The following is a 27862-nucleotide window of genomic DNA, read 5'->3' on the forward strand; positions in this document are numbered from 1 at the left end:
ATATGTGCTATATTGACAGCAATGTAAGCTAATAGTGCATGCCCAAGAGTACAACTTAATAGCTCACAGTCCAAATTCTTGAATGAATGATGGTTGAGGGAAGTGATACTTCATCAGATGACGTTCTGCAACATGTACCATTAGTTTCATTACTTCCCATTTGTGACTTGATAACTAAATACCAGCATTTTACTTTTAAATATCTCAAAAAGATCCTACCTTTTGAGGATGCCTGAGTCATACTTAACTATTTAACAAACCTATTTTTAATTCAGTAGAGATAATTATTGTACTTATGTATTAATCATGATATAGTTTAATTGTAAGATCTGTGAGTAAATTTTGAATTAAAACAAATAAATGCAAGTTTCTGTACCCTATTTTAATGCCAAAATTCATTGGAAATTAGATTCTGATGTATCAATAGACATTAAGATTCAATTCCATGATATACATGCACAGAGATGAGTTATACTTATTAAAGATGATGCATTAAAAAATAAGTTCTCCTATTGTCAATGTTATTACAGGAAATGAGAAAATGTACTGTCAAAATATACACAGCAGCTAGCATGATTTAAGTTGACTCATAGCTATCAACAGTATATCTTTCTTTAACTGTTGTGCCTGCTATCCGGTAGAATTCCTGTCAAAAAACAATGAGGTTTATGGTCTTTCCCATTATTATTGTGTAAGTATAGTTTAGAAATTTCAGAGGAAGGGTTGATTTATTATTAAATATTATAAATTCAAATATCCAAAAATGATTATCCAAGTTGTGGAATTCCTTCATTCACTTTGCAAAAGCATCATTTCCGTGCCTTATATTGAAGTTGATGATTTTATGGATTTGAGACAAATTAAGCCATGGACAGATATTTAAGACTAGGAATTAGTACTGTAAGAATTCTTTTAATCACGATAATTGTTAATTACAGCCAGTAAAGTCCTCTGGTCTTGAAATTTAACTAGTAAACTTAAAATCTCACTCCTCTGTGTTTTGAAGAGTTGAGGAATTTTTTTGTTAAATATCAAATTTTAAATGTCACCCTTTCAGCCTTTGCTGTCTTTTGTGGTGAGTCATGTCCTAATCCAACATCTGAGGTTATGCAATATATTTGAATGATTCAGTTTTTCACTTTCAACCTGAAGAATCCTTACCAACCAACACCTAGTCTGAACGAAGGAAATATAAAGCTGGAAGCCAAAAATAATTTAAATCATGTGCAGAAAATAAAACAAAAAATGGGATGACAGATATGAGTTTGGGAGAGATTTTACAAAGGAGAAAGTGAGGACTGCAGATGCTGGGGATCAGGGCTTAAAAATGTGTTGCTGGAAAAGCACAGCAGATCAGGCAGCATCAAAGGAGAAGGAAAATCGATGTTTCAGGCATAAGCCCTTCTTCAGGAGAGATTTTACAAAGGCAGAGAGAAAAGCTAAGAACATTTCTAAAATATCCTAACTAATGAACCTCAGGAGGAATAGGATTCCACACTTGTAAAGTTAAACATTCAGGTCAGTACAATTGTTTGGTAACTAGCACTTATCAAAGTGTTACAAATGCGCTACTCCTAAATACACCAATCCAATTACTTAATAAAATCCTTACAATGTGGAAGCAAGCCATTCAGTCCTCACCAATCCTAGAAACAGCATCCCACCTTCCCGTTCCCTAGCCTATTTCTGTAACCTTTCATTTCCCATGGTTCATCCACCTAACCTGCACATCCCTGGACACTATGAGCAATTTAGCATGGCCAATCCACCTAATCAGCACATTTTTGCACACTGGAAAGAAACCAGAGCATCTGGAGAAAACCTATGCAGACACAGAGAAAATGGGCAAACGCCACACAAACAGTCACCCGAGGGTGGAATTGAACCCGAGTCCCTGGTGCTGTGAGGCAGAAATGCTAACCACTGAGCCATTATGATACCCAGTGTGTTTAACTCACTAATATAACTATATTAACTTTTCACAATTGTGAATAACGTTAACAAATAAATTTTTAAAGCATGTTTTACAAAGTTAACTACCTGACAAAGGAGCAGTTCCGAAAATTTGTACTTCCAAATAAACCTGTTGGACTATAACCTGTTGTCGTATGATTTTTAACTTTGTTCACCCCTGTCCAACACTGGCACCTCCACATCATTTCAAATCTTTGTTAAGGGATAACAAACTGAATGATTTACCTGTACTCTCGCCTCTGTGAGCTCAGTCCGTAGAGCCAGCTGCTCCCTGGCATACACGTCTGGGTAATGGGTTTTCTGGAAAACCTTCTCCAGCTCCTCTAATTGTAAACTGGTGAATGTTGTCCTATTTCTCCGCTTCTTCGTGCTAGAGACATTAGAGTCACTCTTATCAATGCTTTGATCTCCGATGGATTTTTCCTCTAGCCCTTTTGGCGGTGAAACCTTCATGTTACAGTAGTTTTCAATGGGTCTTGATAGTTCAGAACACACAGGTTGGCCCATCGACTTTGAAACGCTGTAATTGACTGGATGACAAAGAAAATAATCAGACAACTTATGTAGGAATTAACCCGCACTATGAGGTTTGCCAACTATATCCTCTAGTACTTTACTACCAAACAATATGATTTAAAAAATAAAGAGGTTACAAACTGCTGACATTTAATATGCAAAACATATTGCAGAGTTTTGCAGAAACTTAAACATAAGCAGAAAAAGACAATTTTTCAGCATCCAGTTAAAAAAAGCAAGCAAATGCAATAGATTTTGAAATGTAGATTGTCCTAGCAAATAAGACAATCCCAATTTTTGCTGCAAAAGTTATATCTTTGCAAATACTTAGTGTATAAACTGATCCCCTTTTCAATAGCAATATTCTACACATACATTACTAGTCAGCTGCAATTTCTAATGCCACAAATGGATGTTGTAACTCCTAATACATTATAACTAGGTACATTATAAACATTATAATACTTTATAAACAGGCATCATAGTCCAGGTTGTGAAAGTGAACAGAAGTTCAAGATATATACACATGCACGGCAGAGCCTGTTTAACAAATAACAAAGACGGTGACCACCCATAACCCACGCCAATGGTTCATTTTTATCTTCAACACCTAAGTTAACTTCTGTTTTTGGATAGATTGTTCAAGCTTTTTTCAAAGCTTGACTTATAAATATGTACAATATTTCACATATAGATCTCTTCTCAAGACTGAATGCTGAAAGATAAGTAAGTTCCTTTAAAGGAATGGGGAAAATGTTCTGTCAAAAAAAGGAGGTAATTGAGTTAATTATATAAATTCATCCTCCCATCATAGATTTTGCCTATTTAAAAAAAATGTGTGTGGAGTTCAACAAGTAATAAAACTCTTGCAGGATCCGTTGACTTTGTATCCAGATTCATAATATGAAAAAGGGTTGAAGTTCCTCATAAAGAGCACAAGTTCATCAGTTTTCAGCCCCCCTGCTGTTTTTGGTGTATATTAATAGCTTACACTTGAGGGTACAGGGCACAACATAAAAAGTTTCAAATTACACAAAGTTTGAAATGTAGTTAACATGAGGAAGATAGGCATAACATCAGAAGGAAATTGGCAAGCTGGCAGAATGAATAGATATGGGGCAGATGAAATCTAATACAGAGAAATGTGAATTAATATACTTTTGAATAAGGAGAGACATTTCATGCTAAATGGCACATTTTTATAAGTATTTGAAAATAGAGAGACCTGGAAGAGTTATTGTGCAATAAGCTTTGAAGATCACTGGCCAGTTTAACAAAACAGTGAATAAAACTTTTGAGATTCTGTACTTTAGAAAAAGGAGTACACTTCAGAGCACAAAATCCGAGAAATTATGTTAAATCAGGAAAACATATGGAGTTTTGGTACCACATTTCAGGAAGCTTGGAGAGGGTATAAAAAGATTTAGAAGGATAACATGCAAGATGAGGGAATTACAGTTATGTAGACAATCTGAATAAAAAAGCAGGAATTGTCCTCGCTAAGAAATTTGGTGGAGAGATTTAAAAACAGGCTGGAATTGGTAGACTCTTCAATGGGAAACTGTTTCCAATGGGTGGAAGATCATAAACCAAGGGATACAGGCTAAGTGCCATTCTTTTAATTCTTGAATGGGATGTGGACAACATTGGCTAGACCAGCATTTATTGGCCATTCTTAATTGCCTTGGAGAAGCCAGTAGTGAGTTGACACATTCGACCACTACAGTCTGTGTGTTGTAGGTACACCTACAAAGTTGCTTGGGAAGGACTTCCAGAATTGTGACTTGGCAATAGTGAAGGAATGACGCTACACTTCCAAGTCAAAGTAATGCGAGGCTTGGAAAGGAACTTCCAGGTGTAATGTTCCTGTCCTTGGTTGCTGGGACATTATATTTACAGGATTGGAAAGTGCTACCAGAGGAGCACTAACAAGGAACCAAAAGCAAAATGTGGAAAAATTAGTTCAATGAGTATCTAGGGTGTAAAATGCATTTCTTAGTTGTGTAGAAACAAATTCAACTGCAACCTTTAGTAAAGACTTGAATCAATACTTAAAGAGAAAAGGTGTGTTGAGATTGGGGAAAGAATGGAGGTTGAGACTGAGAATTGATTAACAAAAAACCAGTGCAAATTTGGAATGTCCAATGGCCTTGCCCTGTGCTATTACATTCCCTGATTCTGTGACTCTACCCTTCTGAATTGAGCAGGTTTTATTTTCAAGTTTGATTGGTTAATCACTTCTATAGAATGTTATTGAAATATTATAAAGAAGTGAAGAGTGGCCAAAAAGTGTGAAGATTCCCTCATTCAGGCAATGAAATAGAGTGAAAAGATCTAAAGAGTATGAAAACAACTCATGGAAAGAATCTCAAATGGTGTGAATTGGATCTCAAATAAGGAACAGAAATTGTGGGATATCTACAGGACATTATCAGCAACTGAACATTGGCTGGAGGGTTCTGGCTGGATCCATGTTTTGATGAGATGTGCAGACTGTTCCAGGTATCCTCCTATCTTGATGGACATCAAGAATGTAATTCAGCTAAACAAATCTCATCCACTCACATAGTTCAAATTGGGCCTCAACTCTTCACCCACGGTACACCCTGCCTATAAGTTAGATTAGATTACTTACAGTATGGAAACAGGCCCTTCGGCCCAACAAGTCCACACCGACCCGCCGAAGCGCAACCCACCCATTCCCCTACATTTACCCCCCTACCTAACACTACGGGCAATTAAGCATGGCCAATTCACCTGACCTGCACATCTTTGGACTGTGGGAGGAAACTGGAGCACCTGGAGGAAACCCACACAGACAAGGGGAGAATGTGCAAACTCCACACAGTCAGTCGCCTGAGTCGGGAATTGAACCCAGGTCTCTGGCACTGTGAGGCAGCAGTGCTAACCACTGTGCCACCGTGCTGCCCATAAGTTCAAAGGGGGATAACTAAAGTCTGAATTTGGAAAACAAAGTTCACAGACCAGATAGCCTCAAGATCTTCATGATAAAGATTTTTAAATTTCATATGCTGGCAGTATATATATGTGTGTGTGTGTGACAATTATAATAGGAATATCAATGCATTCAATGAAAAGGCAACATGATGAAGGATTCCTGTTGTCATTCTAAGTTTTATATAATTAACATACATGTGAGAATAAACTTGCCTATGGGTGGAACAAAATTTTTAGTTGCATAGATTGATTATGATACAAATCTGAGTTTGGAAAAGTGACTTATAAAGCAACATTCTCCTGGTAACCTGGGAAATGAGTGGTATATATCAGTTTCAACTGAAAAATTTAATCACATCCTAAAATCAGCAATACAATAGAGCTGAGTAGAACAACACCACAGTATTCATATCATAACATTAAAAGCTGTGCATTTAAAAGACACGTATATGAAGAAAATTTGGTTCCAGACTGTGATCATATAACAGGCACATATACAACATATACCCACATGCAATATTAGGCATCTAAGCTGAGATACAGACAGGAAAGTCAGTCTTAGACTTGAAGATGGTCATGGAGAGGTCAGAGAAAGTTTCAAAGGAGAGTGATATTGGAACTGAAACTTTAACTTTCTTTTTCCCTCCACAGATGCTGCCAGGTCTGCTGACTTTCTCCAGCGATTTCTGCTTTTATTTCAGAAGCCCAGCGTCTGCATTATTTTGCTTTGGTATGGTCATGGAAAGGAACTTACTGATACAGTGTTACAAAATTTGCGAGGTTTGATTGATGATTAGTCTAAGTAGAGAATTTATTGACTTGCAGTTACATTTTGTTGTACAGGGTTGGACCAAATTTAGTTTGCAAAGTGGGTCATCTTTGTATTTTTTTGACCATGCATAACTTTTACTGCTAATATGTAAATTGTGTTTGTTTTAACTGGCACATTTATATGATCAGTTCGTAAAACGTAATGAGTTTAGTTCTTGGAAACAGTTCAGAGTGGACGCTGTATCTCTTTGGGAGGAGGGAAATCTTCACTCGCACATGAACAGAACTAATCGCTAAACAAAGAGAATCTTTAGCTCATTCACCTCTTTATTACTTCCTTTATTATTCATATTCCCACTTTGTCTCCTTTTAGCGTCAGGTATCTTCCGAACGTGACTTCAAAACACTAATTTCGATATTTCAGCAGCATCTTTAGCACCAGTGCCCAGTGTACCGAGTTCACCGTGTTCCTAGCAACTTGGGAAAGCAAGTTCTGGGGCAGCTTTTATCAACTTGATTTAAGGATCTATGGAAACGCGGCTGTTGACTGTTTCGCAAAGGAAACCCGCATCAAATTGGGTCGGAACCTTATTATCTCACTGCGTGTTTATTGTAAATTTTCTAACTGGCAGATTAATAGTGACAACATAATCCGCTCCCTCTGGATACCGTTATAAGAAAATTGATTTTTTTTTAAAGAAAGGAGATATTCACTAGTTACCTTCTCTCTCCCTGCGTTACGTTTTATTTTTCCCTGTTAGTCAAACTAATTATATGAATCCAGGGCACAGAATCCGCATTACAACCTTTTCTGGGAGTTATTACATACTGCGCCCTAACAATAAATGAATTTTATGACATAACTGTTCAGATTAAATGCAGCAACATTTTCTCTCCAGTGTAAGTGAACCTTACAAACTCCCGCCTACTACTCCCAAAGCTTCGGCATTCAATAATCCGTGCGTTACTTTAACGGTTCCGAAAGTTGTACAACTAAACCTCAAACTACGCTAGAGCTGTCGGTATCCTTTATTTGCAAATTCAGAAAGATAAGCTTTTAAATCAGAGACACCCGCTAATCAGATTAAATTTGTGGTGTGTAATAGCTGTATACATTTACACTGATTGTTATTATCCAGGATCTTTATTCTTCATGAAGCAAAAAGGAACTGCGGACACTGCAAATCAGAAATAAAGAAAACAGCTGGAAAACTGTTGAAAACGCCCAGCAAGTCTGGCCCCATCTGTGCAGAGCAAACAGAGATGACATTTAGGGTCCAGTGACCCCCACAATGCTGACTTTTTTCCAGCAGTTTCGGGTTTTGTCTGGTAACTCTTCATCCGGGTTCAGGGCGTGTGAAGAGCTTGGGGTGTGATTAAATCCTCGAGTCATAGAGACCCTTCGGTCCAATTCGTCCACGCCGACCAGATATCCTAAACAAATCTAGTCCCATTTGCCAGCATTTAGCCCATGTCCCTCTAAACCCTTCCTATTTATATACCCATCCAGATGCCTTTTAAACGCTGTAATCGTACCAGCCTCCACCACTTCCTCTGGCAGCTCATTCCATACACGTACCACCCTCTGCGTGAAATAGTTGCCCCTTAGGTCTCTTTTATATGTTGTCCCTCTTACTTTAAGCCTATGCCCTCTAGTTTTGGACTCCCCCACCCAGGGGGAAAGGCCTTGACTATTCATCCTATCCATGTCCCTCGTGATCCTATAAACCTCTATAAGGTCACCCCCCCCCCCCCCCCCCCCAGGCTACACTCCAGGGAAAACAGCCTGGAGTTCAGGGATAAAATGCTCCAAGGAAACTTTTGTGTGATGGTATCTGCCCTACGGGACAACCAGGGAAAGTGCTTTCACATTAGGCTTCAGGGATCAGTTCCTCGCCATCAGATCAACAGGAAAATGGCATAAGAGGACAGTAAGTACAGTTTAATTTTATTCCTCTTCTGGGGATGGAGGTGTTATAGAGAGTGTAGTAGTTATCGCCCATTCTGTGCTGATCAGTGGTATTATCGCTGCACTGAAAATCCACATTCTGCTTGGGAGAGCCTAGTTCGCATCCCACAATGGTAGATATGGTTAATGTGTGTCTGGAATTACGATTGACCATCTATCTGTGGTTAATTGATTCTGCTCTGTGGGCTTATGAAACAGTTCCATCCACAGTTTGCAATCGGTAGGAAAATAAGGGATTGCCAGCAATTTCGTTAATTTCTGAGAAAGGTCAGAAATATCCTCCCACTTCGTGTAAGGATTAGTTATAGTTTGAGAATGAAGCAGAAAAATACAAGATATGATCGAATAAAATTGGTGACACTGTTGCTGTCTTCATCACCTTATTTCTGTTCTGACCCTTTTATTACAAATTATTTGGGTTCACGCAGTATCAGGCCCAGCCACAGGACTGTTCTCTTTACCTGACACCAACGCCCAAGTTTCCAGGCAATTCTTGCTCACTGATTTGTTTAGCAAAGTTAAATTAGCTATTAGATCGCCGGTGCGTATTGTTCAAAGAAAATGTAGTTTTAAAATTGAAGTAATTTGCGCTCCCACTGGGACGATTGAAAAAATGGACATTTTAACGAAGAGACGATGCTGATAATCGCCAAAAGGCGCACAGTTACAAAAATCTATGTTTAAAAATTGCTCTTTAAGACCAAAGTTTCGAAAACTCTCACCCAACACCCCCATTATTTATTTACATTTAGCAGAACTGTCGTAAGTTTAATTCAAACTCCTTCAGCCGATTGTTTTACGTACTTGTAAGTTCCATTTTAACTTTTACAAAACATATAACGATATTTTACACGTGTAAAACGAAACTTAATGATATTTAACCCTTTTTTCATCACTGGCATGTTTTTGTAAAGTAAAATAGCTGATTCCTCAAATACCCCTTTAACAAAACTTGTATGGCATCTCTTATTGCGTTTGTTGAGGACCGGCGCAAGTCTATTTTTCTGAGTCTACTTTTTGCAAAACAAAATCCCTCTTTCCCCGCAAGAAGTCAGATTTGAGTTGGCTTTATAAAAATGCAGCATTACAGCGTACATTTTTTTTTAGGTTCACCATATTTGGGAGAAGAGGGCGATAAAGTTAGAATGTTAACTCAAGCACACGAAGCCACTTTCACCGATGTGCGCCCAAAGACAGAAGATGGAGGTGAAATATTGGGCAGTTAGCTCAATACTGAGAAAGGAATCCATCATAAAGCAAAGTTGCAGAACTTTCGTATCCTCATTAACCTTGTCTTTTTTTTAAAAAATAAAGTCGTATCTGTCATATACATTTCTTCAAAGTGCCTGTTGAACGCAACTGTATTTTGAGGTAATTCATTTTGAAAAGCTTTAATATTTGTACTGATTAAAGTTAATCCAGAACAGATTGATTTCTGCCTCTACTTCTGAGCAGTACATCGTGAAGCCTAAAATGTAAGGTCCTCAATTACTTATTTTTTCAATTAATTCTCAGGTCGTGGGCATTAGTACTGCGTTGGGGAGTGGTGGGGGAGCGATTTTGTTTAATGACCCGTGCTTTTGGACAGGGAGCTTGGCCTGGCCTATATGTGACTCCAGCCATCAGTCAATGTGGTTGATTGTTGCGCGGTTAAGCAGTTGTATCGAACAACTTGCACGCTGGCCGTTTTCCTTGGACTTTGATACAACTTTCTCCAGCCTTCAATTAGTGTGGTTGACTCTTAAGAAGTTGTACGAAGCATGGTTCAAGAAAAGAGGCCGGCATACATTGTTTAATACAACCCGCTCGGTCACTTACGAATCTGTAAGTTAAGGCTGGGGTCACGTTGGGAAGTGAATTTGTCAATTTACCTGTAGTACATTAGTGGACCAAATGGTCGACTTTTTAAAAAAAAATGCACTCAAGTATATTCAAGAGCACTCACAGGATTTTATCGCCAGATTTAAAAAGAACCTGTGAGTTCACATTCACAAATTGTAATTCTAGGTTGGAGTGCGCTGGTTTGTTACTGCAAGCACCCTGGAACACCAACAAGCAACACAACGCTTTATCACCATGTTACATTTTAACTCAGCGATGAGAGGTCTGACAAGGGAGTTGGGGTTCTGCAGATATTGCACACTACTTACATCAATATTAATTTTTTTTCGCGTGTGTCGTTAAAATGGGAATATTCATTCACTTGAACTTTAAACATATGTCCCGGTTGCCAAACTTGCCCTTATGGCAAATCTATATTTACATAAAGCAATGGTGATAGCATAATTTGCTGCTTCGATTAGAAATTTTCTCATACTGGATTGAAAGATTCGGGAACCCCCCCACCCCTATCTTTTAGCGTTTTATTTTGCGCGAGAAATTGCGAATGCGGTAACATGTAAGAGGCATACCTAAGGAAACTGCATTGGACCGATCCGAATGGTTGTTTAGTTCAGAGATGTGTGGTTTAAAGGCCAAGAAAACTAACAAAACCAGAAATGACTTGGAGATGCCGGCGTTGGACTGGGGCGGACTAAAACCAGAAATATTTACATTTAGCGAATAAACCTCGACGAATTGTTTCTTCCCCCAAAACACACGAGTACCGTATTTTATCACTCTAATAGAATTAATGGATTTTAGATTCCAGAAGTGTCTTTACAGCCAACTGATGTTTAATTTTTACTTACCGCTGTGTCAGAGGTGAGAAAAGGTTTCGGTTCAGACCATTGACTGTACAATTGATTATTGAAACAAGAATGATAAATGGTTTGTTATGATAACATCCCACCTCCACCCAGAGCAACAAGCCTGGAAGACAATTCTTCCTGTTTATTATTTATGGTTCTGCTGATAGTGCACACAATTCAGTAGCGATGGAAGTGGGCAATTCATGAGAGAGTCAATATTATATAAATATATATAAATCCACCATTGTTTAAATTGCTTCCATTTAGAATAAATACTGTATTGGTAACCAATCAACCTTAGAAACTTTAATGGAAAAATGCACTGATTAAAGATTTATTTAAAATTTCTGGTGATAAATCCATTAAAATAGGCGGATATTTAATTCATATATACCACAAAATGTTTCCATCTTTTATGTGTAGATTTTTAAAAACTGTATGTGTAAATCAGTTATGGTGATATTGGTGATATTACCTACCATTCGCACCGTCTTCATGAGCGGGCGGCTTTCCAATCCTTTCCGGGTGCTCGTTGCTGTCCATGTTAATAAAGGCTTGGATGCGTTTCGAGGCATTCTTGTTGTAGAAAGACCCCCCCTCCATGCTCTCCATAACTTGTTCCAGGGTTGCTCCTGCTCCCATGTAGTACTCGCTCCCCTTCGAATGATGGCCAACGACGGAGAAATTCTCACTTGTAAATTCCATAATCATGTAAACCAGCTGAGAGACAGCCTCAAGGAAGGTAAAACCGACCTGCTCGGGAGGTCGCAATCGGTGCTTGCTACTAGCAAGTTCGGGTTGAAATGGAAACAGCAGCTTTTGACCGTGACAAGCTTTCTGGAAACGGCTCTATATACAGTAAAAGCGCTGGGTATCCCACTGCAACCTCCTCCCAACATAATGAATATGCAAATCCCAGAGTCGCTCTCTCCACCCTCTGTCCATCCCCTACCCGTGAGGAAAACACATCGTAAAAGTGAGTGCCTTTGCTGTGGGGACAGCCACAGACTTGACTTTTTGATTCATTTTTCAAACTGACTTTTAAACATGCCCGGTATGACATTGAACTATCCAAACGTTCTCCCCAACCCTCACTAAATAATTCGCGTTTCAGTCATGGGAAGTGCCTACAATGTGATTTCAGCGCTGAATCTTTTAGAACTACAATGAATGTTGGGGATTATGTATCTTTCTGTATCTTTTAGGCTACCACGTAAGGAATACAACGCCTTTTGTTAACTTCGTTCAGGAGCATAGCCTCGTGTCTGGATGTTCAGGCAAATCAGATGATAATTATCGACGCCTCTTATCTAAGAATGTCAGAATCTTTAAAAGAAGTTCTGGAATTTACATATCAAAGAACGGAAACCAGCGTATCCCATTATAAAAGATGAACGTTTTAATCTAAGATTGTTTACTGTATCACATCTCCATGACACTGGACTCCTTTGGCTATAAATTCTGTGATCATGATCTTAATTTCCACAATCACTCGATGAAAGAGCGGCACTCCGAAAGCTAGTGCTTCCAAATAAACCTGGTGTTGTGCAATTTTTAACGATGTCGGGATGTTTCTTTTAATATATGCTGGGCAAGTGAGGCTAATAAATCACAAACAGATAAAAGCAAAACACTGCGGATGCTGGAAATCTGAAAAAAACCCACAGAAAGTGCTGGAGAAACTCAGCAGGTCCGGCAGCATCTGTGGAGAGAGAAGCAAAGCTAATGTTTCTAGACCGGTATGAGTCTTCAGAAAAGTCTTGAGTTATGAAGAGCCGTCATACTGGACTTGTCCCTTTCCTGTTTCCCTTTTCATAGATGCTGCCAGACCTGCTGATTTTCTCCAGCAATTTCTTTGTTTGTTGTAATATGTGACGGTACCAGCCAATTCAGCTCGGTCATTAAATATACTGATATAGACAGGAAATATATATTGTCTGTGCCGTTAACTGGTACGAATAGATCCAGTTTTAGTTTCGCTGGTAAACTGATTAGCAAACCCAAGGTTAGTAATGAGACCTGACTGAATTTAAATCGTCAACTCCGTTTTTTTTTGGCGTTTGCAATTGTGTACAATCTAAACACGAAGTCAGAAAATGCAAATAGATTCGTAATTGAGTAGTTCCACGAGGCACGTTATGTTGATTTGTCTCCGCATTAAAAGTGCAATCAGTTCTTCAGGTTCGCTCCAGCATCAGTTGTGCAGTACCTTGACTTGGAGGGAATGTAAGACATTTGCAGCACAGACTTGCCACACTCACTCAGTACCAGATTAAACGGGATATGTTTGGTGTCTTGGGCATGAACACGCAATAGCGATCTGTTACAAATGTATATTTAAATACCTCCCCCAGCGGATTTGTTTCTCAGAATATAAAGAGAATGCGTTTTAACCAGTTTTCAGTAACTTGGTCGCTTTTCTGCCATCTAAAGGTTTCTATGCACTTAGTAAGTTTTAAATAAAATTAAGTATTTTAAAAATCTGGAATAAAAGTTTCGCTGCCCTCGTTCCTTCTGCACTTCTGCTGAAAGCGCCGTTATATATGTGTTTCCTTTTGTCAATTGTGTTTAGTTTAAAGAAAACGATAACTTCTACTTCTTCACAAAGCTTCGTGACCGTGTACATGAAACTAAAAGGTGGTAGTGGTGGGGATGGGGGGTAGTTGGGTTGCCTTTATAATGGAATTGCTGACGCTAAGTTCATTTGGCAATTTCGAAATGAGAATTATATTCGATCTGAATGTTGGATATTGTTTTGCAGCAGGTCTACTTTCGCTCCCACTCGTTTTGTTTTCATGATCTGTATTTTTCGAAACAGACATTTATTTAGCGCTTTATTGGCATTTTAATCGTGGTTTCTGAGATGCTGCCCTGTCCACTCAGCCGATATGCCTCGTTTCCTAGCAATCAGTATAGAAACCGATAGCTACAAATACATTGTGAGTAATTTTCATGTTGTCGAAGATGAATTCGTTACTTGATGAGGTTCTGTCAGGATTGATTGCTGTAGTTATACGCTTAAAAGGAAGGTTTGCATAAGCTCTGAAATTAATGCGTTTTTTTATTGTGACACGCACGGGTTAACTTTTCACATACAATGGTCCGACAACACACTTAGCAGATTTAATCAACAATCCTTTGGCAATAGAAACGTAAACAGTTTAAAGCAACTAAAAGAGCGATAGCACTAGAGCAGCTTGAGGTGGCCCGAATCGGAATACTAACTTGAGGGGCAAGTTTGGAGTCATTTGACTGATTCATACTGAACACGACATTTACACTACCCTGAGGGTTCCAAGCCATCGCTCAGTAATTTATTTTTAACATGTTTCTGACAACCCCTAACCACATATGTATTTAAAACCGCGCTGATGTTGGGAAGGTGTCAATGGATCTTAAATCATTTGTGAGATGTGTAAAACGAGTGGGCTCTTACTGTGCCATTCTTGCTGTCATTATTCGGAGATGTCGGTGTTGGACTGGGGTGTACAAAGTTAAAAATCATACAACACCAGGTCGTTTTGTTGTCGTTTTGTGACTTTGATGATTGACCATTTATACAGATTTAAAAATCAGATACAAGTTCTGGGTTTCTGCTCCCCCGCCCCCCCCCCCCCCCCCCCTTAAAAGGGGTGTATACTTGGTATGGGAGATCGATTTTCTTTTTGAAGAACTGTTTTTGCCTTTTGTCACTGAATATGATTGTCGCCTCACCCCAGATCTCTGCACCCGGCTGCTTTTCTGCATCAGTCGGAAAGACAATCAAGGACTGGACGAAACAGAAATTTACTCCGTGCAATGCAGCAATCGAATTTCGAATGTGAATAACTGAGTTTGGATATGGTAATCCCTTACTAGAGCCCAATAGATCCGGACGAGCAAACGCATAAGTGGCCAGAAGAGAGAAGAATCACTACATAGCAAACAACAAAAAAAAATCAATGTATTGACAGGAATTTGTTTGGGAGATTTACAGGAAAAGACTTTTAATTCACTTGTAGCTTAATCACATGACAAAAACATAAATAGGAATAATGTCCTATGTTAAAAGATATATACCATATTGCCTTCAGAGTTGGCCATGAATAAGCATAACTGGAAAATAACTTTGGTGGAATACTCCGTGCTGCTTTCGGCCAGCATTGCGCCTTATTTGCAGAGTTATAGCATCACACTCTCTCACTCTTGTCCCGAGCACTTCCATGTCGTCGCGCTCACTCGCAACCGCACATCAATTTGAGGCAAAAGCAACGCAACTTAGAGGTTAATGAAAATAAAACGCCGAGGTCAAGTCCTGATTCTGCGCTGAAGCGGGAAGTACAAGCGCTCCCCTGATGGATGGGGCTAACATAAAAATAACAATTTCAAACAAAAATACAACCGCTCTGCTCGTACGTGTCGGGCGAAAATTGAAGTTTTATTATGTTAGGTGTGCAATCCTTAATGGGGTGATATCGTATGTGGAGATTTGCCTCAAGTGCATTATCACTCGTGTCAAACAGAAGCCACACGAAAGAAATGGGCCATTAAAACACACTGGAAACTTTGTAGCTGTCGATTTATTTTAAAGAACGCAATGGCCTTGTCCACTCAAATAAATGTATGCAGATTTCTCCGCGTTGTAAAGTGTGAGGGACAGTTAGATGTAGGATTATTTACTTTGGGCTGAGATCAACATTTAGTAAACTTTTCTTGCTTATTTCCCATTTCTTGTTCCAGATTGGTGTGCATTACAGCCATCACCTCAACGGCAGAGTACAATGCAGGCGGTGTCTTCCTGAACACGGTAAGCTTTGTTTCAAACTCTTTTACTATAAAGAGAAAGTTACACTTCACTATTGATCTTTACTCCACTATCAATTTCTTATGTTGTGTAGTTGTAATGTCCAAATGTAAATGTCCACAAGGCACTTCAATCCTCGTCAGTTTAAAACATCCCAAATTCACTCACATTCCCGGACGGGAAGTTTAAACATACTTATCTAAAAGGAAGATTACACTAACTACAGCTAAAGGCTGTTTGTTTTGTAAAATTTACGAAATCAAGGTCACATTAATGTCATTTTCTGTTCTTGGATTTTTATGTTTGTAATGCACAGAATTTTGCAGAGGTTGTTTAAAAACGGCGATGGATTTCAATCCAACTTCAAGGGTTTTTTTTTCCCCAAACAAAATACTCAGTTCAGGTACTGTTACTTCCTCTAAAATAATACTTGTATGAATAAAGTGTGTTTAAATGAACCACAAACATACGGTGAAGTGATTGAGCAGAATTGTTTTTCCCAATGTAGATTAGAGGAAAAAAAACCTGCAAGCGGTGATTCAGGTATGTCACTTGTTAAATTATAAGTCATAATATTACTACATATAGGTTGAGGTCATATAGATTGAGCACTGATATTGGCATACAAATAGTTTTATTTCATGTGTGAAGGACTTTTGAATTCACTGTCTCATGGAACAGTTATGGATCTTTGTTATTTATAAAGTTAAGCTATGGGGAGTGATGTATTTTTAATGACACCCCTTCATAAAATATTTTAAAAGTATTATACCTTTTAAACATTCAGATCTGACATACTGATGAGATTTCAGGATCAGTTCTGTCAACAGAATTTGCTCATTATGTGCCTAGTGGATAAAGAATTACTCCGCTGTATTTGGCCATGTATTGCTTTCACATATTTACTTTTATTATCTTTGTGAAATTCACTAGTGGAGTCAGCAATTTTACAGTAATCAATTTAGACTAAAGCAAAGGAGCTAAAACACTTAACAGTTACAGATGCAATTTATATGCCAAATCATTATTTTCAACAAGTCAGTCAAACAATTATCATTGAAGTAAAATGGCCACATTTATACATCGAATTTAAATTTCTTCATAACAAGTGAAGAAAATTGATGAGATTTTTAAATTTTAACACACAGATTTTATGATTATGAACACATCTATGACCTTTTACTGTCACTGCCTCAAGGCAGAAAATGATTATAAAGTTTTTCCTCGTCTTTTGCCACTTCCCCATCCTGTGCTGAGCCGTACTTGGTTGCTTCGGAAAGATATGCGTTCTTGCTTCAAAGGTTTGGTGCCAATTTTCAATGATGCAATAGTTTCTATTTTTAAGATTAAAAACAAACATATTATCTAAATAAATAAAAATCCATAAACCATTATAACATGTAAAATATAGTGTTCCAAATATCGATTCAATTGCCCAGAATCTAACAGAAATAAAAACAAGCCCCGCACAATTTTAAGAATGCACAGATATATATCTTACAACCTAAAGTACTTTAGCATTTTAACCCATGACATGGTGCCCAAATAAGATGCCTTTGTTAGTGTGCTTAACTTCATATTTATATTTTACATAGAAGTAAGATGACCAACTAAGCAAGGCATTGGTTTATGTAAGATTTTATTGATACCTTTGTTATGCACGTTGTAATTTTACTGTGTAGAAAGATATTTAGAAAGTCCATTGTGTTTTCTCCAAGTACTTCATTTACATAACAAACTGATCAACTAGCATCACATCATTAAGCCATTTCTTTTACTTCAAAGGGGGAATTTTGAGAAATCTTCATGTGTTTTAAAAATCCTCTTGTTTTAGCACACTGACTTGAAAAGTACCAAACATTTCTCTTGAATTATGTTAGTTGTACCTATCAACACTGACATACGCAACATATCGACCAATCCAAATTATAATAATACACACTACTTGAAACTGTCAGAGCAATGAGCACCATCCTTTCAAATCCATGAGCTAGCAAATAAAACATGTCATGAATTTGCTATGGATTTAAGTAAAATAAAAATCAAAATCAATCTGGCAGGACCAAGGAAAGAGTCAAATGAAACACTGCAGCAAGTTAAATCAGATTATTGTATTGGTGCTGCCTATTTAATATAGAGACGGAGATGGCCTGTGCTCTTCTCCCTGTGTAGTATCTTTGTCATGCAAGACCTTCAGGAAAATCCTTCTCAGAAGGGCAGCTTTCTTCTAAAATAGGTCGCTTGCTATTTCCTGTCATGCCTTAAGTTTTTTTTCTGTGTCCGTGGAATGACCTCTTCAAACATTTACAGCTGCATCTTCTAGTAAACTTCAGGAAAAAAATGTATCAGCAAACTTATATCTTAGTCCATATATGAGTATGAGTTTAAAATAGATCACACAATACCTTGTGCATTAAGATGTTTGCAGAATTTGTACTGATAAAATCTGTCCATTAAGGAACGATTTTTATTCCTGCCCCAAACAACTGTTTTTGATGTCCCATTGGTGAAAACATATATCTAAGTATGCACACTGCTCCCACCCAATTTTCATACTTTTAACTAGTCATAGGTAGTCGGGGTAGGGAGTTTGCTCTGGTCACTATATGTAGTCAACATCCAGATTTCCTATGAGGGTACTCAGCAAAGTAGTTTAAATGTCATTGGAAATATTGGCTGGACATGAACATAATTATCATGCAACTAAAACATTTCCATTCCAGGATTAACAAACACTTTAACTTTTAACTCCAATATCTTCTGTTGGGTATTAGTTTTAACAAGTTCATAAATTCATTTAAAATAACTTACAAAATCACTAAATCAAACGAGGAAAATATTTGTCAGTTTTAAAATATTTAATAACTACTAAAATATTTTGTTTACTTCCTTTTTGTTCAATCAATCTTATACCACTATAAAGTAGAGGTCAATTCCATCAATGTCTCATTCCCCGTTGTTTAGTTCTACTATTTTTACTTAACGTTTTTCACAAGTACAAGGATGCGTGACTGATGAATAAGGCAACCAAGTTTTATTTCTCTAGCCTGTTATCCATACCTTAATTACAATCTTTATTTACAAATGTTTAAAATAAGAAAATGTCCCAAAGGCCTTCACTGAATGAAAACAGAAATTAAAAAGGTCCATGCCTGGAAATTACCAGTAACCAGTGGATAGGTCCAAAATATAAATCTATTTGGTAACAAAATGTTAGTCTACTTCTTGAGAGGAATAGAATACAAAGAAATAGGAGTTACGCTACAGATAAATCAAAGCTGGTTCGACCATATTTGGAGTATTGCATTAGGTTTTGAGCACCGCATCTCAGAAAAGATGTACAGGTCTTCGAGGGAATGCAGTCCAATTTACCAAAATTATAGAAGGACTTAATTGGTTGCATAGATTGCGCATGTGAGTATTAACTGCTAATACAATTGACATAAGCAACATGATTACAGGATTTGGGAGGAGGTAGATGATTTCCTCTGGTGTTTGGAACATGGAGGTATAACACTCAGATCAGAAACGGTTTGTCAGGATAATGTCAGATAATGAAGACCCTCTTCACATAAGTAGTAGTGGAATTCTGGAACCCCTTCCCCAGAAACTGATGAGACTAGGACAACTCGTAATATCAAAACAAAGTCCATTAATGCTTTTAATCTGTCAGCTAGGCTGCTTATAATATCTAAATCAACACTTTCAATTACAATACTTTTCTAACATTCCAGTTTTGGACAAGTGATTCCGCTGTTGCCATTTACAGCTTCTCTAAATTAATTTGTTTACTTGATCATCCTATTGCCATGCTCTTTTGCTTTATACTAACATCCCTACATCACAATCATTCCTGTCCTCCAGCCTATTAGAGACAGCCCCTTTAGTTCTTTCCCCTCCATCTCTGCAAGCCTCACAACTATCACTGATCCCTTACTTGTTTAAAAATGATTCAATTGAATGGTGGAACATGGAAGGAGGCCTTTCAGTCCCGCATATCTTACTCTGGTAGATCAATCCAATTAATCTCACCGTACTGATCATTCTCCATATTTTGTGCATGTTTTCATTCAAATTATCATTCAATTCTCTTGTTAACACCACCCTGCAATGCACTACCTAACATATCATAAGAACACAATGTGTTCAAAAAACATTCACCCGTGTTTCACTGGTTCTTTTGACAATTACCCTAAGGCTATATCGGCTGGTTACTGATCATTACACCATTAGAAACAGTTTCTTTTTATTTACTCTACCAAAAACATTCTTGATTCTGACCACCTCTATCAAAAAGCCCCTTAACTTTCTCTCTTCTAGGGAAAGCAACTCCAGCTTCTCCAGTGCCTCCACTTGACTGAAGTGGTTCTAGTCCAGTCAGTCATTTCTGCATTTCTCCTTATTAAATATGCCCATAATTGAATACATTATTCCAGTTGAGACCTAACCTGGGTTTTATAAAGGATTTGTATCATTTCCTTGCTCTGTGACCAATTTCTCTATTAATAAAATCAAGGATAGCATTTTTATTTGAAACAGCATTCTCAACTTGTCCTGCATCCTCAAATACTTATGTATCTCCCCAGTGTCTCTGTTCCTGTATCATCATTAGAATTGTATCACCTAGTTCGTATTGCTTCATTTAATTCTTCCTGACCAAAATAGATAACTTCATATTTCACAAGGTCAAATATCACATACCACATCAGGTTTGTCAAAGTCCCTCTGAATCTATCTTCTTCATTGCTCACTATATTTCTAAGTTATGTTCTGTTATATATGAGCTGTGAACTTTTAAGTTATGCTCTCATTCTGGTTATTAGTATATTTCAAAATAAACAGACATCCTAATACTGATCCCTGGGGAACACTAATGTATAATTTTCTCCAAACTTTGCTTTCCATCCCTCAATCAATTGTCTTTTCTGCTGCCAGTGCCCCTTTAATCCATGACCTTTAATTGTGCTGACAAGTCGATTATAGCGTGTCAAAGTGCAACATGACATCAACTGCAAAACCCTCATTAATGCTCATCATTATTTTACAAAACATTATGGTGACAGTATCTAGCAGTTTGTTAAGGATTGTGTGGACATTATATTGAAAATGCTAAAGCAGTTTTTTGCTTCTGAAAGCCGCAGGACTTTTGCCAACTGATTTCAAAATAGCTCAGTTTCAGGAAAGTCCTCAGATTGATTTTAGATCCATATTTGCACAAGCAAACGGGCTAGTGCTTGTTTGGGCACGAGCCGTGAATGCCTCTTTGGATTCTTTCCCAACATTCAAGGCAACGTGCAGAATGTGCATGGGTGGCCCATCTCGCCATACTGGAAATTTCGGTGTCATCTTACAGTTATAAAACTGGCTCGACAACACTCGCTTTCTTGACTAATTTGTTAAGCTTATTCCCTCACTTTGGCTATTCAGAACATCCTGATCTTTGGAAAGGTGGAAGTAACAGCACAATTCAACAAGAATAGGATAAAAAAAATTCAAATAATATCCAATGTAAACCAGGTTCAATAGAAACTGATCTGTTAGTTATGTATGGGTCACAATCCAGTAGCTGCTAGTGGAATCAAAGAAGATACTATAGTTTAGTATGGTTTGGATTATCAGTTTTTCATGGTTAGCACTATTATATAACACTCTGACTTTCTGCATTAAAAATGCAAACAAATTGCTGAAGTATAGCTCTTAAAAATGGTTTCTTTAAAGTTTTGTTCTTTACCTCTGCTACAGAGCTGTGTTCTAATCTTGCATTTTTTACATACCAGGAACAGTGTCCAAAAGTAGCAAATTAGGTTCACTCAAGGGCATTAAGGAAAAGTTCTATATTCAGTCAGAAAACAAAATCAAAATGGCTATTCTCACCACAAAGAACTGAAATAGGTGCAATATGAACTTGAACAGAATTTGGCATTGAACAACTGGCTAACAAATCTTGGACAAACTCCAGAATATGCAGGGCATCAAGTAAGACTGAACTTGGAAGAACCTAATTTTCAAAGAACTATCTCCATTTTCTAGAATGAACTGCATGAGTAGATGCAATGTACTTCCACCTTTTGCCTTAAAGGCAACACCATTTGTGATATTTCATGAACTAGAAATATATCACAGCAGCTGCATTATAGGTATAATTTATGCTGTACTATCATTAGACGATAAAGATGCAACAAATTAAGTTCCAAAAAAGACTGAAATGTTATAATTCAAACATCTGGACCATCTCAGCAATTGAGGTAAAGAAAGGCAAATTCAAAGAATGCAGGTTGCTGACTTACGTGTAGAACCTGATGAGCGCCGATGACTATAATTAAATCCATCACTTGGTTGATTTATAGTACTACCACTGGACACAGAGACAATGTCTAAATCTGAACATTCTTTACCTACATGACTTGCCTAAGACAACAAAGCAAAAGTAAATTATTTGTTTTGCACATAAATCATTCTATATAGTTTTGAAGTAGAAACTGTTTACGAATAACTGTTTACTTACTGTGACTTGATGGGGAGACAAATATGCAGTTATTCATTTTTGCTCAATTACAGCTTATTCAAAATTATTCCAAAAGCTTTTTCAATGACCAGAGGACATTTTTTGTTTTAATATTCTAAAAGTTAATTTTTGAATAGATCGTCACCAGAAACCTCCTAGTATGCTAAAGCAAACCTTTCTTGCAATGTCGAATTTTACAAAGGCACCCGCAGAATCCAAATATATAGAATAAAAAAGATAATCACTATGCTCACATTCTACACTTTTAGAAGCAAACTGTACAACAGATTAGCAGTGAAATAACATATTGCTATTTTAGTGTTAAAGTCCATTCATATAGAACTCTGCATGCACTAAACTGGTTTAGAGCTGGAGGCAAGTTCTTACCATGAGTTGAACCCGGCCACCATTCAGTACATCTGCATCCAGCTCTGGCAGGAAGTGATGACTGGAAAACAAAAAAGGGAAGCAAGCACAGCAGAAAAGATCAACATGCTGATTTATATGTCAGCTTATTGAATTGCACAGTTTTGTATAGTTAACTTGGAAATGACATAGTATTGAAATAAACTCAAAAACTTATATATAGAATCAATTTACCAATACATTGCACAAATTAGTAGTGCTATATTTTGTCTATAGCAAACTGATCAACAACTTAATATAACTGGGAAGTTACAGTAATCTTCAGAAAACTCAGTAGAAAGTTTGTAAATTGTCATACTTCTGTAGCAATACTATTTGCTCTTTTTGTTGCCACAGATCACAAAGACCAATGTAATGATGTTGGAGGATCGGCGACAACACTGACACAGCCACTTTCATGAGCCCAGTTAGTATGAAGTCCCATCAAGGGTGCTTAGCTGTCAACAATGTTCCTGAATCCACTGGGATAAATGCCCATCAGACCCTTCAGTGCAAGGTGGATATCCCACCCTTGGGAACTGCTCATCAATCTGAGACTGGGAGCGCAAGTAGTACACATGGAAGAAATGCAGTGATGGTGACCAGAAGAACCATCGTTGAAGCCTCTGGATGAAAGTGAGATGACAAAGGAAAGGGCTTTATTTCTAGAGTGTCCCTATTACTAATCTAAAAATGGTGGAGAAGGAGGGTCCCCACCAGGCCACAGGGTTCACCTGATGGATTGTTCACATGGCATTGCTCCGGTCTGCTATTTAAGGGTCTCGATTGGCCTCTGTGCAGGAAGCGCATCCCCACCCTTTCTGACACACTTAATCAAGGGAAGTTGGGCAGTGATGAGATCTCCAATCTGCATCTTTCCGCCTCAAATACAACCCCCCTTGACCTACCAGCCTCCCCCGGGTGCACATTAAATTCAGTCCGAATCTTGGAAGAACATGAAGTATTTAATTCAATGCATGTGAATATAAATACTATATAAACTCTAAAAGAGTTAAAGTAAAAAAAGTCTCACATTTGCATTGCTGAGCTGCATTTTGTGACTAAAAATACTTACTCTCACAGAAATAATAAAAGTTATTGAGAAGTATTAGTTAATTAGGTAGCATCATGAAACTATAGATTATGTTTTGGTCATTATTAGTCCCAAATTTTTCAAATATGTACATTCAACAACTTAATGAGCAAACACATTAATACATTCAATGCAGATTGCATGAAACGTTTTACATCAAAAGCCAGAACATTCAAAATTTTATGATGGACAAATGCCTTCTACCTGCCTGTATAAGTTGTGGTGTGTACATTCATTAACCATAAAAGTACTGTGTGATTATTGTTTGTCTTGATCCAAATATACTTCTGGTGTTAGATCTTTTCTTCCCCAAGTCCTTAGTAAACTCAGTTCTTCAAGTTCTTTTAGAGTTCAGTAAGGTCTAAGGAAGTTTGTTGTTGATGATTGAAGATATACTTTTAAAAAATAAACTTGAGATTGCTTCAATGTTATAAACGTAAGGATAAAATAGGAACCTCACACCAGAATTCTAATCACATGAATGTAAACAAAACATTTTTTAAAACTTGCATCCTAAATAAATGATTCTGTTTGGTGAAAATCCAAAGTTTTTAATTAAACCAGCAGTTTAATATACTTTCACATAATGCATGACTACCATTTGATGTGCTCTGTTGGGATAAGTGAATACAAGACAACAAAAGCACACAGTAACAAAATGCACATGATCGCTCCCAAGAAGCCTAAGGGGCACCAAAGACATTTTATACAGCGTGTCTAATGGCTTTTCAGGACAAGTTATGGCAAGCATTCAGCTGCAGGAAATTGAAATAAAAAAATATATATTTTGAATTCTAGCTTTAGGTTAAAATCAGTGCAAGAAGGGTACAGTTTGGCTACTTATTGACCTCCCCTACCAAAAATGATGGACCTTCATAGTTACACCACACTCCACTAACAACCCAAGGCCCCACCAACACCTCCGCAGCCACCACGCACACACCCCTTTCACTCCTATCCCTGTAGCTAGGAACCTTTTTTTTAAACTCAGCATTACAGTGGGTGCAAGATGAAATGAAGTTACCCAGATCAAGATTCAGAATATACAATGAAGATTAATTTGGAAAATTCATGTTAAAAATAAGCTGGATTTGAATGAATACGGTAGAATCGAAATAAAGGACTTCTAAGTTATTTTCAAGTATATGGAGTAGTATTCGAATCATTTAAATCTCTTGCACCTTTCTTGCTGATTCCAGTTTGTCACTTTGCAGGAGTGAAGTAAATCAGCTTAGACTTTCATCTGAATTAGTTCTGACCTAGACTTGTAAAGTAATTATATGCACAAATATTAAGATTATAGTCACCTGCAAATCAAATTAAAATCAAACTGAACAAACAAATCTTTCATATGCTTGTATGATATTATCTTACAATTTTAATATAAACTAACACTTCTACTAGAAGAATAAAGGAATATCAAGTACAAATGGTGAACACAATTACCAAAGATGGCTATCTGGTATTGAGTTCATGCCCTTTCTTTGGATTCATTCTTAAGATGTGTACATTTCTGGCAAGGATGATAATTATTAACCACCCAGGTTGCCTAATGAACTCATTGGTGGACCTTCTTCTTGAATCAAAGCCATTAGTGATTGAATGGCCTTCTGGGATATTTCAGACAAGTTCAATTCGTCCTTAATTATTTACATACATACATATGGTGAGATGGATGCTGATTTTGGAAAAACCTGCCTCACTATTTTATGGGGTGTGTTTGGGGCAGGTGGGAATTTGGTGGGCTGAGCACCCTCCTTATTTTAACATGTTGCCCATCCCACGGAATGTAATACCAAGCTTAACACCTTATTCTGTTCATCAGACAAAGTTGTGTGCAAAATAATTATCATTTTAAGGCCACAAATTTGAATCATTGTAAATAAAAACATTCTTGAGAGTGAGTGACCATTCATTGTTGCGCATCCTTATGTAATTCATCAAGCATATTTTTGATTGATTCAATATTAATTATGATAGGCGCTTGTGGATTCCTTGCTTCTTTCAAAATTCAGAATAATTAGCAAGAAATGACTTACCTAATGATAGCTCCACATTAAAACTACTGTTATCCGCTTCTCAATTTTTAAATTTGATCATGGGATGTGGGAGTCACTGACTAAGCCAATATTTAAAGTCCATCCCTAATTACCCAGATCAGTTAAGAGCTAATTATGTATTGACCAGACCACGTAAGGTTGGCAGATTTCAATCCTAAACCAGATGTGCTTTTATTTCAGCTACAAATACATGGTTACCATGAGGCTAGTTTTTGATTCCAGATTTTATTGAATTCAAATTTCACATTGAATATGTACCAGTATGCTCAGAACATTAGCTTGGTCTTTTGAATTACTTGTCTAGTGACAGTACCACGACTCCACGGCCTCCTGATTTCACCCTTTCCTTATTACTCCCTCTCTTTCTGGTTATTCCTCTCCCTTGCTAAGTCAGTTCTTTCTCTCAAGACCTACTAGACCTACATTCAACATTGCAGTCTCAAATTCAAATATTCCGGTTTTTTTCCAGTTTGTTTTTTCTGTATCAGTCTCAAGATGCTAGCAAGTTCTCGAAGGTAGACTCAGAATCTCAAGGACTAGACACTGTTTACATTTAAGAACTATGATGTGGTATTGCAAAAAAGGTATTTAGTGAAAACATTAAGAAAGTGTTACAATAGTGGTATACATTGACTATCACTTTATCTTTTATCAGCTGATTGGTTTACCTGAGACCTTTCATGGATTGAAATGGTTTTTAAACAGGAAGTAACATGGACCTAAATGGCTGCAGTGGTCACCTGACCAAAGTTTTAGGCAGGCTTCATGGGATTCACATGAAATAAACAAAGTCTTCTACACTGAAATCACTTTTAATCTAAAAACTCAAAACCAGATAACTGAGTCACCATCCTATTTTACTTTACACATTCATGATAATTTCACAGATAAGTAATTTAAAAGCTCGGTGATTCAGCTTGGAAAGACAATGGAGTTAGACTGAGAAACACACACTAAATTATATTTCAGCTACAGATTTTGAACAGCAGAACACAACAAAAAGCAAACAAATAGATTTGTAAGCAAGAACTGGAACCATTTCTTGCCCTCTCTCTTTCTCCAACTGCTGGTTTCTCTCATCACCTCAGAATACAGCCCCTGGCTTAAAAAAACAAATTGGGAAAATCTCCACTCATCAAGAACACAAAAGACAGTTACAGATAAAAATTGCTGCCACAAAGAAAAGCGAATCATTAAACAACTATGGCCATGGGCTAAGAATCCAAAACCATAAGGACACTAAAAACATTTTAATTTCAATATCTTTTTCTTCATTGTCCGTACCAGACACTCTCCTTTTTAAACTTGGTGTTTCATTGAATTTTTATGTGGGGTTTGTATTCTGTTTTCTTAGAGTTCTTAGGTAATAAATTCCCTCTTTCTTTCACTCAAGATCTCCTTCCTTTTCTAGTGAAGTATGTTTTAATTTAAGTGTGATTGTAGCACAATAAAAATAAAAAATGTTTGCTGTAATCAACTGAGAGAGGGTTAAGCTAGTAGGGATCTGATTCCCAATCCTCACCCGGTCATACGGAATTTGAAGGCTCAACTGTGACATTTCCACAGGTGAACAACAGAATTAGAGTGAGGGATATCAAGTATTCCTGCAAAAAAAGGTGTTCTTGAGTTTCTAATATTGTGATGAGGCTGTCACGTTAAAAAGGTTATTTTGTCCTTGGTTTTTTTTTCCCCAAGGGAATTCGTAAAGGCAGAGGTGCCAAAGAGTCCAGGAAGTGTCTAATTTAACAATGGAAGGGGAGTGGCCAGTTCTCCCAGTTCAGGTTTTTTCCAGTTTGTTTGAGCTGTAGCTGTCTCAAGATGCGAGGATCCAGGTGAGTTGCAAGATTCACCAAAGAACTCCTCTAACCTTCTTCTGAAATCTCTTTGGATGTTGTTTCCTCCTGCCTCTAAGAATCTGTGCTTGAATTGACCTTTTTGCCAAAGGGTATGTTTAAGGGATGTTACTATATTGGCAGACTCCAGCTTGTCTGCCAATTCCGACAGTTTTGCTTTGCATACCTTTTGCAAAACTCCCCAAAGTCACTTCTTCCAACACTTGGAACAAAAGGCACTAATACCTACCGCTTGTTGCCTTTGTGTTCAAAAGCCCTAATCCCAAAGTGTAATTATAGAATCAA

The 27862-nt window shown here is 37.4% G+C and overlaps 2 protein-coding genes and 1 long non-coding RNA gene across 13 annotated transcripts in view; 1 reads left to right on the forward strand and 2 right to left on the reverse strand.

Annotated features, from left to right (window-relative positions):
* The window catches only part of alx1 (ALX homeobox 1), a 26022-nt gene extending 14302 nt beyond the window's left edge, over positions 1-11720 (reverse strand). Inside the window, exons 1-2 of the mRNA XM_043709693.2 lie at positions 11358-11720; positions 2200-2504 (exon numbers count right to left, since the gene is read on the reverse strand). Of these exons, the coding sequence (XP_043565628.1) occupies positions 2200-2504; positions 11358-11589 (537 nt within the window). The 5' untranslated portion in view covers positions 11590-11720. The remainder of the gene's footprint in view (positions 1-2199; positions 2505-11357) is intronic.
* On the forward strand, positions 7527-26109 carry LOC148146736 (uncharacterized). Of its 8 annotated transcripts, XR_015760402.1 has the most exons (4): positions 7527-8150; positions 9296-9559; positions 15598-15664; positions 22929-26109. It is a non-coding gene; the product is annotated as an uncharacterized LOC148146736 (long non-coding RNA). The 8 variants fall into 8 exon arrangements; XR_015760403.1 differs by lacking the exon at positions 9296-9559 and having other exon boundaries at positions 22929-26108; XR_015760405.1 differs by lacking the exons at positions 7527-8150; positions 9296-9559 and adding an exon at positions 11719-11854 and having other exon boundaries at positions 22929-26108.
* lrriq1 (leucine-rich repeats and IQ motif containing 1) overlaps positions 16361-27862 on the reverse strand; it is a 183316-nt gene continuing 171814 nt past the window's right edge. For 3 of the 4 annotated variants that reach the window (XM_087997145.1, XM_087997146.1, XM_043709694.2), the window contains exons 25-27: positions 22554-22614; positions 21949-22069; positions 16361-16995 (exon numbers count right to left, since the gene is read on the reverse strand). In XM_087997145.1, coding sequence (XP_087853271.1) covers positions 16871-16995; positions 21949-22069; positions 22554-22614 — 307 coding nt within the window. In that variant the 3' untranslated portion in view covers positions 16361-16870. The remainder of the gene's footprint in view (positions 16996-21948; positions 22070-22553; positions 22615-27862) is intronic. The other variant, XM_087997144.1, reaches the window with a different exon arrangement.

Source organism: Chiloscyllium plagiosum, unplaced genomic scaffold (genome assembly GCF_037043375.1).
Source record: "Chiloscyllium plagiosum isolate Xiang-an unplaced genomic scaffold, Cpla_swu_hap1 HiC_scaffold_19, whole genome shotgun sequence".
In the NCBI taxonomy this organism is placed as follows: Eukaryota; Metazoa; Chordata; class Chondrichthyes; order Orectolobiformes; family Hemiscylliidae; genus Chiloscyllium; species Chiloscyllium plagiosum.